The sequence below is a fragment of the Pseudophryne corroboree genome, chromosome 8 (genome assembly GCF_028390025.1).
Source record: "Pseudophryne corroboree isolate aPseCor3 chromosome 8, aPseCor3.hap2, whole genome shotgun sequence".
Taxonomy (NCBI): Eukaryota; Metazoa; Chordata; class Amphibia; order Anura; family Myobatrachidae; genus Pseudophryne; species Pseudophryne corroboree.
Window position 1 is genome coordinate 301,788,431 of NC_086451.1, and position 14,582 is coordinate 301,803,012.

At 42.5% G+C, this 14,582-nt stretch overlaps 1 protein-coding gene across 3 annotated transcripts in view; it reads left to right on the top strand.

The window, feature by feature from the left end:
- The window catches only part of KIAA1210 (KIAA1210 ortholog), a 273,066-nt gene that overhangs the window by 190,986 nt on the left and 67,498 nt on the right, over positions 1-14,582 (top strand). For all 3 annotated transcript variants that reach the window (XM_063937350.1, XM_063937351.1, XM_063937349.1), the window contains exons 8-11: positions 1,643-1,724; positions 3,328-4,803; positions 6,216-6,316; positions 9,799-9,886. In XM_063937350.1, the coding sequence (XP_063793420.1) occupies positions 1,643-1,724; positions 3,328-4,803; positions 6,216-6,316; positions 9,799-9,886 (1,747 nt within the window). The remainder of the gene's footprint in view (positions 1-1,642; positions 1,725-3,327; positions 4,804-6,215; positions 6,317-9,798; positions 9,887-14,582) is intronic.

Here is a 14,582-nt window from a genome sequence, read left to right on the forward strand (position 1 = left end):
AAGAAGACTTTGCAGATGATAAAACAATCAGCTTTACTTGGGTAAAATGTGGTTCAATCGTTTTCACAATCTAAATGGCTGGGAAGCACACAAATGCATAAGAGCATGTATATCAAACTTTTTCAATCATTATATAGAAAAGTGCTGTAAGATCAATTTACTTATTGATTAACAGTTTCTTATATAGCGCAGCATATTCCGTTGCGCTGTACAATTACAGTAATAGAACAAAACTGGGTAAAAACAGACAGACATAGCGTTAGGAAGGCCCTGCTCGCAAGCATACAATCTATAGGGAAACTTCATGTCGGAGTTGCACATACATATTAACATTTGTTGGTAATAATGTTCTGTTACAGATGGAGCCACGCTTATCTTGGCTTCTCTGCTGCGCCTAGGCACACCATAGTTTATTAGCATAAACCCTTCATCTATTGTTCCCAGCTGCAATAGAATACAGAGAGAACAATACATCAGGGGATTAAATCATTACAGCAGGGGATTAAATCTGACTGCCCTGGCTCAATTAATCCTATTAAAGGCTAAAATAAAGATTTCTCCATCTGCATACTAAATACAGTCAGTGTGTGTAGTAAATTCTGTTTTGCCAGTGATGATACTAACAAGTCTTTCAGTCATATACTAGTGTATATTATTAATTGAGCATTGACAATGTTTGTGTCTTACATTGCTGGGTGAGAGAACCTGAATATTCACTGGTACTTAATATCCCTAGATGGAAAGTTGGTGGCTCTATTTTAGCGAATGAACCCAAATCTGTTGGTTGGAATACTGCTACTGGCAATTCTCAAAGCTTGCCTTTCTGTGTAGATATAGCTGTAAATTCGGTGTACCAGGGGCTCCCATGCAGAGTACGTTGATCATGGGCTAGTTGGGTCTTCTGTATTGCTCCCCAGAGGGAAAGTGATCTGTGCATTGCATGCATTCCTTGTGTGTAATTCACGAACACTGCTCTATTCCAGTGAAGCGCGAGCTTTCAAATAACTGCTTTTTGCAAAAATGTTAGTTGATGATGACTTGACAACTGTAACTGCAAACAACTGGTGCAGTGTTTCTCAAACTGTGTTCCTAGGCACCCTGGGGTGCCTTGGGGCACTTACAGGGGTGCCTTGGTTTGTGGTCCAGGACCAATTAAAATTATTTATGGTCAATGTAATAGGCAAAACCAGTGCTAGTGGCTGCCAATAATAAAATATGTGGATAAACCAAAGCAAATCTTGTCCCTCACCACACAGTTGAAATTAGGATGACATATAAACACAATTTGCTTAATTTAATATTTCTTTCTAAATTTCTCAATAAGAAACTTTTGAACTAGGGGTGCCGTGAAAAAAATTCTGATACTCCAGGGTGCTATTGTTAAAAAAAAAAAAAAAGTTTGGAAGTTTGGGAACCACTGAACTAGAGTAATTAGTGGAGCCTCCGTTAGACAATTCTAGAACTTAATGCATTTTTGCTTTATTAATTATGGCAAAACGATGTAGTAATATTAATTGATATGTTTCTCAATGGCCATTATGTTATATCCAGCATTTATTTACTTATCCTGTGACAGTGAATGTTTTATTTTAGAAGCATTTTAAATTACAAGGAAATTTATATACATATATTTTTTGTAAAGGTTGAGGCACAGCAACTTCCTTCTCCAGAAAAACGATCTGCAGAGCATGAAGCACCAAATGAACAAGTGATATGTACAGAAGGTAGTGAAAGCATGCCTCAGTGTATTTTACATAGTAACACAGAAATTTATGATTTAGGACTACACTAACAGAATGCCTCTAGTCTTGGCTTTAAATACTATGGATTTTATTAAATACTCTTTGTTGTTGTTGTTGTTGTAATCAAATGTTACATTAACTTCTGGGTCAGATCTCCAGGTTATATGGTAATTATCAGCAAAGATCTTGGGACAGTCCCAATCCCACCAGGGGCATAAATAGAAAATGTCTCGCCTACTGTAGCTTACTGAAGCTCCCCCTTGTGACCAATACAATGCTGCTGTAATAGAAGATAATAGGAAAGAGTTACAATGACAGCAGCCATAGCCTGATCCTTTAATGTTTTAGTAAGCATTAAGAGAGGACAAATTGTCTGCAGCCCCACTGGTGTTTCAGGGGGTTCTCACCGAGAAGGCAAGGCCCTGTATCTGCTGTGTACTTCTCTATGCTACCACAGTAGGTTTTGCACCCTGTCTCTTAATCTGTTCTGAGATCTTATGTTTCACAGGGCAGACTGGAACTCCTGTTTCCTTACCATGAGATCTGTAACCGTGAGAGATTGACATATGGGTACTGAGCGATTCAGGGACATTCATGAACTCTATAATTGTGTTATCAAGGTGACAAAGGACAAGTTCCAGTAGGTTATAGCTGATTAATTATTAGATTAACAGTTCATATATTGCCAGCAATATGAATACCCAGTGTAGTCACTCACCAAAAACCCTCCGCTGTAGAATTGAAGCACATCTGTATATACAGGTTGAGTATCCCATATCCAAATATTCCGAAATACGGAATATTCCGAAATACGGACTTTTTTGAGTGAGAGTGAGATAGTGAAACCTTTGTTTTTTGATGGCTCAATGTACACAAACTTTGTTTAATACACAAAGTTATTAAAAATATTGTATTAAATGACCTTTAGGCTGTGTGTATAAGGTGTATATGAAACATAAATGAATTGTGTGAATGTACACACACTTTGTTTAATGCACAAAGTTATAAAAAATATTGGCTAAAATTACCTTCAGACTGTGTGTATAACGTGTATATGTAACATAAATGCATTCTGTGCTTAGATTTAGGTCCCATCACCATGATATCTCATTATGGTATGCAATTATTCCAAAAGACGGAAAAATCCGATATCCAAAATACCTCTGGTCCCAAGCAGTTTGGATAAGGGATACTCAACCTGTACTTATATAATTGTGTCTTTCTCGCGTCTGCTAGAACTTGTCACCGTTTCCTGTGGACTTTCTTACTTTCTGACAAATTGCAGGCTTTTCGGTTGCTCCGTTAACTTCATGATCTAGAACAAGATCACGTTTGCCTCCCTTTAAAAAAGTTCTACAAATAAGACAAATGAAACAAGCGACCCCTGATCTTTCATTTGTAGGCCAAGGTACTGTACAACAGTTTCTAAATGTGTTCATCAGTAGATCTTCTTACTGTGAAATATCTACACAGTTTGCAAGGTGGTACCTGTAGACAGGTTTGAAAACAAATTGGGTGTATATTAATAAAATAAGTGACATGATAGAGACTAAATAAGTACTGAATTAGTTTTTATTCTCTATAGACATGGCTGTACAGGAATCAGAAGTGGACATAACCGGGTCACTTAGTGCATCTGAAATGAACGCCTCAAACTTGAGTACAGAACTTTGCAATACCACTGTAGATTCTGAAACCTCTCCTCTTGGGAAACCAATAGCATCAGTCCAAAATGAATCCATGTATAATGAAGCCGATGTGAATTTCCTTGGAAAACAGCTGTCCATAGGAGATCTGTCAGACACAGCTGAGAAGGATACAGAAAGGAAAAAAGAAAGTTCTTTACTTTTAAAGACTTGTGGTTTCCAACCTTGTGAAGCGCAGAATGAGATTGCAGCTATTGATAAACGTTCTAAATTCAGTCATTCCAAAGTAGAAATTGCTCATTTAGACCTCAGCCAAGATTTAGGATATGGTGTATCTGAAAGTTCCATTACAAAGCAGGAGGGCACATTAGAATCTGGAATGGATGAAGGTATTGTGAACGAAGTTACAGATGAGAAAGCGTTTGCCTGCTTATCACATGTCCAGAATGATTTGCCAGAAGTATCTTTACTTGTAAATGAGACCTCTCAAGGAAATGTGTTGAAAACAGAACCAGTTACTGCTGTCGCAAAGGATAATGAATATGAAGAAATAGGTACATTTGCTCCAGAATGTGTTACAGTATGTGAAAGTGTTCATGCAGAAAGCCCGGTAACAATGGAAATAACATTATCAGAAGTAATTACAGAAGCATCAGATCAATTGGTTGAAAATGTTGAGGTTGATGGATCCATTGAAAATGAACCATCACCATTTGAGCAGAAAGTAGAGACATTTGACTACCAAAGGATTATCGAGAGCAGCAAGGATCAGTTTGATGTTGGTAAAGAAAGTGTGTTGGTTACTCATACGAATTACTCTTTCTCCATACTCCCGGGCGGTGGGGCTCATGACAGTGATTTGTCTAATAAGGAGTCTTCCACAGATGATTCCAAAGCAACTAAACCAGCCGATGCAAACACTAACAGTAAACTTAAAACAGCCAACAAACCAGTAAGGTTTACTGTAGCCCCAGCATGGCAAAGGGCACTCTCCACTGGATCTGATGTCAAAGATAGTATATCCTGCAAGAATATGGTAGCTAATACAGTCAGGTCTGAATCATTTGATGGTACAGATGATTCTGTCATGGACGTTAGTTTTAGGAAAAGTGAAAAGTTAAATGAAACTGTTAAAATGAAAAAAGAGGAGCCTTGTATACCTTTTGGAGTCAGGCTAAGGAGCACTTCGTCTTCTGTAAAATATAGTGATGAACATCCTGAACATTTGATTGCTAAGCAAAGCTCAACTCCTGTGGACACAGGGTCATTGGCTCCAGATCGCAGCATGCATACTCCTGCCAAGGCTCTACATATTCATTCCGATGTCCTAAAAATTGGAAAACCAGCTCCTACCAGTGAAGATCGAACTCAACTGAGACCAAAAGCAGAAGAACTTTCACCGCGAGAAAATAAAGGTACTTTTCTTTGGTTCAACCATGTGGTCTCATAAAAACGGTATACTGTGTATCTGTGTTGTGTCTGTACAGTTAATTTACAAGCAAGGCTTATAGCATAAGAGGGGACATGCGAGCATAACAATGATGGTGTTATTAAGCAACATATTGGGGAATTCTTGTTAAGCACTAGAACTCGTCCAGTCACTATGATGACAAATAGCATATATTTGTAGACACCAAGGTATACTGAATGCATGACAGAAATATATAGAAATATGGATCAGACAATAGCGCTTGGTGGACTAAGAGCTGCCCAGATATATTCTGGTGATTCCCAATCACCAATAACAAACAGTGAGAGAACAAGATTTGAATATAGCTTGGGCGCTACCACCTCAGATATACATTACAATGTTTGAAAATAATTACAATTACAATATTAGGGAGTAATGAGAGAGTCTATTTGAATGTCCCAGAAAGGATTTCTTTGTACTTCCACAGATTCACTTTCCTCCAGCAAGTCTTCAAGGCAGAGAACTTCTTACAAATAAGTGTCCATGCAAAATGGGAAAGAAGAAAAAAAGGCGCATATGGTGTAGTATTTTAGTTTAAAATTTAACGAATTATTTTACAATTCAAAGAGTGTATAAAAAGTGAGTACGTGTAAAAACACTTTTTCATCCAAAATAAAAGTGAGCGCATTCACTTTACATTAATAAAATTGGAACCGTACCGTGCCAAGCTCCCAGCATGGAGCAATGGAGAGAGTAATACATTTTGGAGTTTCCGGAATTCCTCCTTACTCCTTCCAGGCTAAACACCGGCAGCAGGACCAGGTCAGTTCCTTTCCAATTGTGTATGCAGGTAAATGGATCAGTAAGCTGCCTACGGCATCCACAATTGGAATGGAACTGACCTGGTCCTGCTGCCGGTGTTTAGCCTGGAAGGAGTAAGGAGGAATTCTGGAAACTCCAAAATGTATTACTCTCTCCATTGCTCCATGCTGGGAGCTTGGCACGGTACGGTTCCAATTTTATTAATGTAAAGTGAATGCGCTCACTTTTATTTTGGATGAAAAAGTGTTTTTACACGTACTCACTTTTTATACACTCTTTGAATTGTAAAATAAATCGTTAAATTTTAAACTAAAATACTACACCATATGCGCCTTTTTTTCTTCTTTCCCATTTTGCATGGACACTTATTTGTAAGAAGTTCTCTGCCTTGAAGACTTGCTGGAGGAAAGTGAATCTGTGGAAGTACAAAGAAATCCTTTCTGGGACATTCAAATAGACTCTCTCATTACTCCCTAATATTGTAATTGTAATTATTTTCAAACATTGTAATGTATATCTGAGGTGGTAGCGCCCAAGCTATATTCAAATCTTGTTCTCACACTATATTGAATGCATGTTGTCTTTCCTCCTAAGAACCTGCGTGGATTACAGTGGCAAAACTGAAGCAGAAAGGATTCCAGGGTCATCCGCTTGCTAGGGAGCAGAGTGTTACGACTGAAAGTGACAAAGCCGAGGTACTGATTTTAATTACTGAGAAAAACATTGACCAAATTCTAATTTATACTTTTCACACACAAGTTGCATGATAAAACCTAAAAATAACTGAATAAAAAAAATAAAAAAAATAAGCTGTTGATATCCGCCTCTTTTGCAGAAATACAATACAATACAAAATACTTCATAGGGCTTACTATACTCCAAAAGTAAGATATATCACAGGTATATCAAATAACTCTAATTGTTTTAAATGCCATTTGCCAGATGCTGATATTCTTCACTGCTTATGGTCCTGTGCTATTGTTCGTTCTTTTTGGATTGACGTTCAATCCTATGTGAATAATGTTCTTCATGTCCTCTTGACTGTGACTATACCCTGGAACAATTATGTTCCATCCATGGTTCCTAAACCTACTGTAGGTATTCAATTATGACTAGCTAAAGTAGCTGCTGTGGACAAAAAACTATTTTGTCTAAATGGATTCAGACCAGTCCTATTTCAATGTCACTTATGCTGCCCAGGCTAGACTATGTTTATCAAAAGGAATGGTCCAAATGCTCTTCAGCGCCTGAATCTAATGCGCAAAAATTCTTTGATATTTGGTGGTCCTATATTCTTTCTCTACCTGCTAGGGAAAGAGATCATATTTGTGGGATAGTTCACCTGACATCATGGCTGTACTAGAAGGAGGTTTACACCCCTTCTAATGTTCTCTCAATTTTCATGTCTTATGTTTGTAATTATAATGTGGATCTTTTATAATATTTGTCTCTACAGTTGTTCTGATGCTGAGAAAGATGATAAACCCTTCTGGAGATAGAATGCTATTTGAACCTTGTCATATTGCCTGTTATATTCTCTTACCCAAGTGGACTACTGTCTGATTATTGAATTGGCATGCGTGCCTGTGCTTATTGCACTTTTGTACTGTGTTTTTCTATTATTAAACATGTTTAAAAATAAAAAAGTACCTAACTAAAATCTTATAAGGGGGACTTATAGGGCTCACTCCTTGCAAGCCGAAAAGTCTAGTGAAAAGGGATGTGCTCAGCGAAAGACTAAGTTGGATGCCAAATTATAATACATGGATAACTATGGAAAAAACAAAAGCAGATAGTATTTTGATCTGGATTGAACATTGCCACAGAGGATCTCAGAATTTTCCATATTAATTTGAGAGTTTAAATAACTATTGTCCGTGCCGAGTTTGAGGCCTATGAAGAGAGTGATAGTTGCAGATCGTATTAGTATTAGGAACTTTTCTTATGGCTATAGCCAGTGGCTCAATAACCATAGCAAAAGAAAGGCAGGTATAAATGACACATCACTGATTTCACAGTGGCAGGTAGCTTTAAACAGGCATTAAATGTTTTGGAGAAGCCTTTATAGAAAGTCCTGCATTCGTGCTGCCATATTTCTATAAAGGCTTCTCCAAAACATAATCAATTATTTGACCAATACGCCGAATATCTGTGGATTGCTTAAATAATTGTTCAGTGTATGCAATCTATCCATCAGAAAATAGCAATCGGTTAGGCTTGCCGGATTGTCCAGCATGTCCGTCCGATGCAATATTTTTTTAAGTTGAAAGTCGGCCGTATCGGGCAGTGTATGCCCTGCCGCGACTGACCGATGGACACTCCTCCTGTTCTTTCACATGGGAGCGGAGCGCAGATATCTTGGCCAATACACTGGGAGAGATCTTGATAGCTGTATGATCTGAGGCTGTCGGTCTGACAGACATTTTATCTGCACATGTGTGCCCAGCAAGGAAAGGCCAGCTCACACTATTGAAAGCATTCTTCATATTCTGGGCCAGCATATAGATGGCATGGGATATGAGGTTAGCAATTCATTTAGAATTATCAGCAACATGAAGATTCATCTGAAGGCAATGTCATTTCTGAGTGGCGTTATACAGATTTTGCCAATTATTGTGACGTTCAGGGCCGGCGACAGGGGGGGTCAAAGGGGACAACTGTACCGGGCCCCAAGGGTCAGAGGGGCCCCAAGGATATGCCACTTAGTGACCGTCAGGGATGTGAGCCGTCTTGTCCAAATAGGTGGCGTGGGCGCAGCCTCAGAGTAATCAGGAGGGCGGGGGTAGCAAGTCTGCGCTGTATAGGACTGAGACAGCTGGCCATGTGGAGAGTGCCAGGGCTCCCTAAGGGCTCAGTACAAAATGAAAAAGGGGGTGTGCTCTCTCTACAATGGAGCCTCAGAGTGACAGGAGCCTCTTACACACAGTCATTATGTGGCGCAAGTGTGCACCTGCTATTCCGGGTCCCTATCTGTTGCAAGCAGTTATGGGACATGGCAGCAGCTCCGCTGGGCAGGATTCCTGTGCCCTGTGCTGGCCTCTTCTGGTGGGGTGTGAGGGCCGCATGGTATCTGCTGTGTGGTGTGCGGGTCTGGATAGTGGAAAGTGCAGCGCAGGTGAATCTCTCCCCTGGGTAAGAGTGGATTGGTGAAGGTTTATATTGCTTTGGCATAGGGTAGGGGAGCTAGGAATGCAGCATGTAGTCATTGGGGACAGACAGACTGAGGGAGCCACAGCTGGGTTGGACACATGTCCCCAGCATGGACGTTATTTGTGAGAATATTCCAATATGCCATATGCTAACTTTGCACTAGTCGTGTCTTGGATGACATTAAATCACTTTATGCTATGAATGGAGTGCTGGTCTTGTCTGCAGCATAGCCCCTGCTGGAGCCTCTGTGTGTGGATAGATAGATAGATAGATAGTATATATATATATATATAAAATTAGATGGGGCCCCGAGATTTCTGTTGCCGGCCCTGGTGACGTTACATCATGACAGGCTGCAGTGACTTAGTGTAATTACGCTCAGGTATCCTAGAGACACAAACTCATCTATAATATTTTAAGTTACGATGAGTTTCTGAAACTTTCACATATAAATTTGTAAATCCAGTGAGTCGTTTTTTATTGTTAATTATATATAGCAAAAATGTAGAGGTCCGCTAGGGTGGCATCAGATGAGCATTTTGAATATTCATAATGCTCAAATTGTTATTCATTGACAGATTAAATAGAATGGGGATATACTGTATGGCGCAATCGCACTCTGAAGACGCTGCATGAGCCTTCCCCATTCAGTAAAACAGAACATAGCAATTTGGACATCAGTGCTTTTTTTAACTGGAACTTTTTTTGTATGTAGGACATAAGCACAGTCAAGAAAAGAGACTAGATATTATTCTTTCTATGTGCTTATTGTCATATCTTAAGTGGGGAATTATACCAAAATGTCTTGCCTCCAACATGCATACTCAAGTATTTTGTAAGTAGAGAATGTAATTTTTCATTTTTGGGGCAGGATCAGTGAATGGTCTTGAATGAGATAATCTGTGCTAATTTCTGCATATATTCAACTACTTTGTATGTATTTTGTAAGACTCAAGACGCAATACCGTAAACATGATCTTTACAAGTCGTCATTTATGTATTTTTTACTTTTTCCATAACTTTTTAGGGCATCACAGAATGTTTTATGAAAAAGAATATCAGTACACAGGAGCTAGATGTAAAGAAGTCTGAGCCAGCATGTACTGACATTCCAGGTAAAACTTGTATTATCTTATATTTTAAGCACATGATATATTGATATATATTATTATTTTGATTCCACTTTGTCACATTTAAGGCCAGACTTTTTTAAAGTTTTATTTATATCAAGGTTGACATGACCAAAAAAAGCACAATATGACAAGTATTTCTTATTATAGCCATAGGACCAGTTCTCAAATACCAAAAATGATCGTTAACAAGTCCTGAAAGGCGTCAACTAAGGGTTTATAGAAGGGAGAACAATAATTTAAAGGGAATCCATAGTTGAAAAAATAAGAATTTACTCACCGGTAATTCTATTTCTCGTAGTCCGTAGTGGATGCTGGGAACTCCGTAAGGACCATGGGGAATAGACGGGCTCCGCAGGAGACTGGGCACTCTAAAAGAAAGATTAGGTACTATCTGGTGTGCACTGGCTGTTCCCTCTATGCCCCTCCTCCAGACCTCAGTTAGGGAAACTGTGCCCGGAAGAGCTGACACAACAAGGAAAGGATTTGGAATCCAGGGTAAGACTCATACCAGCCACACCAATCACACTGTACAACTTGTGATAACCATACCCAGTTAACAGTATGAACAACAACTGAGCCTCCTTTTACGGATGGCTCATAACAATAACCCTTTAGTGAAGCAATAACTATATACATGTATTGCAGAGAGTCTGCACTTGGGACGGGCGCCCAGCATCCACTACGGACTACGAGAAATAGAATTACCGGTGAGTAAATTCTTATTTTCTCTAACGTCCTAGTGGATGCTGGGAACTCCGTAAGGACCATGGGGATTATACCAAAGCTCCCAAACGGGCGGGAGAGTGCGGATGACTCTGCAGCACCGAATGAGCAAACTCAAGGTCCTCCTCAGCCAGGGTATCAAACTTGTAGAATTTAGCAAATGTGTTTGAACCCGACCAAGTAGCAGCTCGGCAAAGCTGTAAAGCCGAGACCCCTCGGGCAGCCGCCCAAGAAGAGCCCACCTTCCTTGTGAAATGGGCTTTTACTGATTTAGGATGCGGCAGTCCAGCCGCAGAATGTGCCAGCTGAATCGTGCAACAGATCCAGCGAGCAATAGTTTGCTTTGAGGCAGGAGCACCCAGCTTGTTGGGTGCATGCAGGATAAATAGCGAGTCAGTTTTCCTGACTCCAGCCGTCCTGGAAACATACATTTTCAAAGCCCGGACTACGTCCAGCAACTTGGAATCCTCTAAGTCCCGAGTAGCCGCAGGCACCACAATAGGTTGGTTCAAATGAAACGCTGATACCACCTTTGGGAGAAATTGGGGACGAGTCCTCAATTCTGCCCTGTCCATATGGAAGATCAGATACGGGCTTTTACACGACAAAGCCGCCAATTCTGACACATGCCTAGCTGAAGCTAAGGCCAACTGTCACATCCTTCCTAGCTTTTATCCGCGTAGGAATCACTTCATCTGGAATGCCCTTTTCCGTTAGGATCTGGCGTTCAACCGTCATGCCCTCAAACGCAGCCGCGGTAAGTCTTGGAACAGACAGGGCCCCTGCTGTAACAGGTCCTGTCTGAGAGGCAGAGGCCATGGGTCCTCTGAGATCATTTCTTGTAGTTCTGGGTACCAAGTTCTTCTTGGCCAATCCGGAACGATGAGTATAGTTCTTACTTCTCTCTTTCTTACTATCCTCAGTACCTTGGGTATGAGAGGAAGAGGAGGGAACACATAAACCGACTGGTACACCCACGGTGTCACTAGTGCGTCCACAGCTATCGCCTGAGAGTCCCTTGACCTGGCGCAATATTTTTTTAGCTTTTTGTTGAGGCGGGACGCCATCATGTCCACCCGTGGCAGTTCCCAGCGATTTACAATCTGTGTGAAGACTTCTTGATGAAGTCCCCACTCCCCCGGGTGGAGGTCGTGCCTGCTGAGGAAGTCTGCTTCCCAGTTGTCCACTCCCGGAATGAACACTGCTGACAGTGCTAGCACGTGATTCTCCGCCCATCGAAGAATCCTTGTGGCTTCTGCCATTGCCATCCTGCTTCTCGTGCCGCCCTGGCGGTTTACATGGCGACCGCCGTGATGTTGTCTGACTGAATCAGTACTGGGTGGTTTTGAAGCAGGGTCTCTGCTTGACTCAGGGCGTTGTAAATGGCCCTTAGTTCCAGTATATTTATGTGTAGTGAAGTCTCCAGACTTGACCACTGTCCTTGGAAGTTTCCTCCCTGAGTGACTGCCCCCCATCCTCGGAGGCTTGCATCCGTGGTCACCAGGACCCAGTCCTGTATGCCGAACCTGCGGCCCTCGAGAAGATGAGCACTCTGCAGCCACCACAGCAGAGACACCCTGGCCCTTGGGGACAGGGTGATCAACCGATGCATCTGAAGATGCGATCCGGACCATTTGTCCAACAGATCCCACTGAAAGATCCTTGCATGGAACCTGCCGAAGGGAATTGCTTCGTAAGAAGCCACCATCTTTCCCAGGACTCGCGTGCAGCGATGCACCGACACCTGTTTTGGTTTCAGGAGGTCCCTGACCAGAGATGACAATTCCTGGGCCTTCTCCACCGGGAGAAACACCTTCTTCTGTTCTGTGTCCAGAATCATGCCCAGGAAAAGCAGACGCGTCGCAGGAATCAGCTGCGACTTTGGGATATTCAGAATCCAGCCGTGCTGTTGCAACACTTCCTGAGAGAGTGCTACGCTGACCAACAACTGCTCTCTGGACCTCGCCTTTATGAGGAGATCGTCCAAGTACAGGATAATTATAACTCCCTTCTTCCGAAGGAGTATCATCATTTCGGCCATTACCTTGGTAAATATTCTCGGTGCCGTGGAGAGACCAAACGGTAATGTCTGGAATTGGTAATGACAGTCCTGTACCACAAACCTGAGGTATTCCTGGTGAGGTGGGTAAATGGGGACATGCAAGTAAGCATCCTTGATGTCCAGCGACACCATAAAATCCCCCTCTTCCAGGCTTGCAATAACCGCCCTGAGCGATTCCATTTTGAACTTGAACTTCTTTATATAAGTGTTCAAGGATTTTAAATTCAGAATGGGTCTCACCGAACCGTCCGGTTTCGGTACCACAAACATTGTGGAATAGTAACCCCTTCCCTGTTGAAGGAGGGGGACCTTGATTATCACCTGCTGGAGGTACAGCTTGTGAATTGCCGCCAGTACTACCTCCCTTTCCCTGGGAGCAGCTGGCAAGGCTGATTTGAGGTAACGGCGAGGGGGAGTCGCCTCGAACTCCAGTTTGTATCCCTGAGATACAATTTGTACAGCCCAGAGATCCACCTGTGAGCGAACCCACTGGTTGCTGAAGTTTCGGAGATGCGCCCCCACCACACCTGGCTCCGCCTGTGGAGCCCCAACGTCATGCGGTGGACTTAGTGGAAGCAGGGGAGGATTTTTGTTCCTGGGAACTGGCTGCCTGGTGCAGCTTCTTTCCTCTACCCTGGCCTCTGGCCAGAAAGGATGCTCCTCTTACCCGCTTGCCTTTCTGAGGCCGAAAGGACTGCACTTGATAATACGGTGCTTTCTTAGGCTGTGAGGGAACCTGAGGTAAAAAAGTCGACTTCCCAGCAGTTGCTGTGGATACGAGGTCCGAGAGACCGTCCCCAAACAATTCCTCACCCTTATAAGGCAAAACCTCCATGTGTTTTTTAGAATCAGCATCACCTGTCCACTGCCGAGTCCATAATACTCTCCTGGCAGAAATGGACATTGCATTAATTCTAGATGCCAGCAGGCAAATGTCCCTCTGGGCATCCCGCATATATAAGACGACGTCTTTTATGTGTTCAAAGGTTAGCAAAACAGTATCCCTGTCGAGGGAATCAATGTTGTCTGACAGGGAATCAGTCCATGCTGCTGCAGCACTACACATCCAGGCTGAAGCAATAGCAGGTCTCAGTAGAGTACCAGAGTGTGTATACACAGACTTCAGGATAGCTTCCTGCTTTCTATCCGCAGGCTCCTTTAGGGCGGCCGTATCCTGAGACTGCAGTGCCACCCTTTTAGATAAGCGTGTTAGCGCCTTGTCCACCCTAGGGGATGTTTCCCAACGTAACCTATCCATTGGCGGGAAAGGGTACGCCATCAGTAACCTCTTAGAAATCACTAGTTTCTTATCAGGGGAACTCCACGCTTCTTCACACAATTCATTTAATTCATCAGATGGGGGAAAAGTCACTGGCTGCTTTTTCTCCCCAAACATAATACCCCTCTTGGTGGTAACCGGGTTAATGTCAGAAATGTGCAATACATCTTTCATTGCAGTAATCATGCATCGGATGGCTTTTGTAGACTGTACATTTGTCTCATCCTCATCTACACTGGAGTCAGACTCCGCGTCGACATCTGTGTCTACCATCTGAGCTAGCGGGCGTTTATGAGCCCCTGACGGCTTCTGAGTCGCCTGGGCAGGCGCGGGCTGAGACCCCGGCTGTCCCAAGGCTGCTGCGTCATCGAACCTTTTATGTAAGGAGTTGACACTGTCGGTTAAGACCTTCCACATATCCATCCAATCAGGTGTCGGCCCCGTCGGGGGCGACACCACACTTATCTGCCCCTGCTCCGCCTCCACGTAACCCTCCTCATCAAACATGTCGACACACCGCGCGCACACACAGGGAATGCTCAGACTGAGGACAGGACCCCACAAAGTCCTTTGGGGAGACAGAGAGAGAGTATGCCAGCACACACCACAGCGCT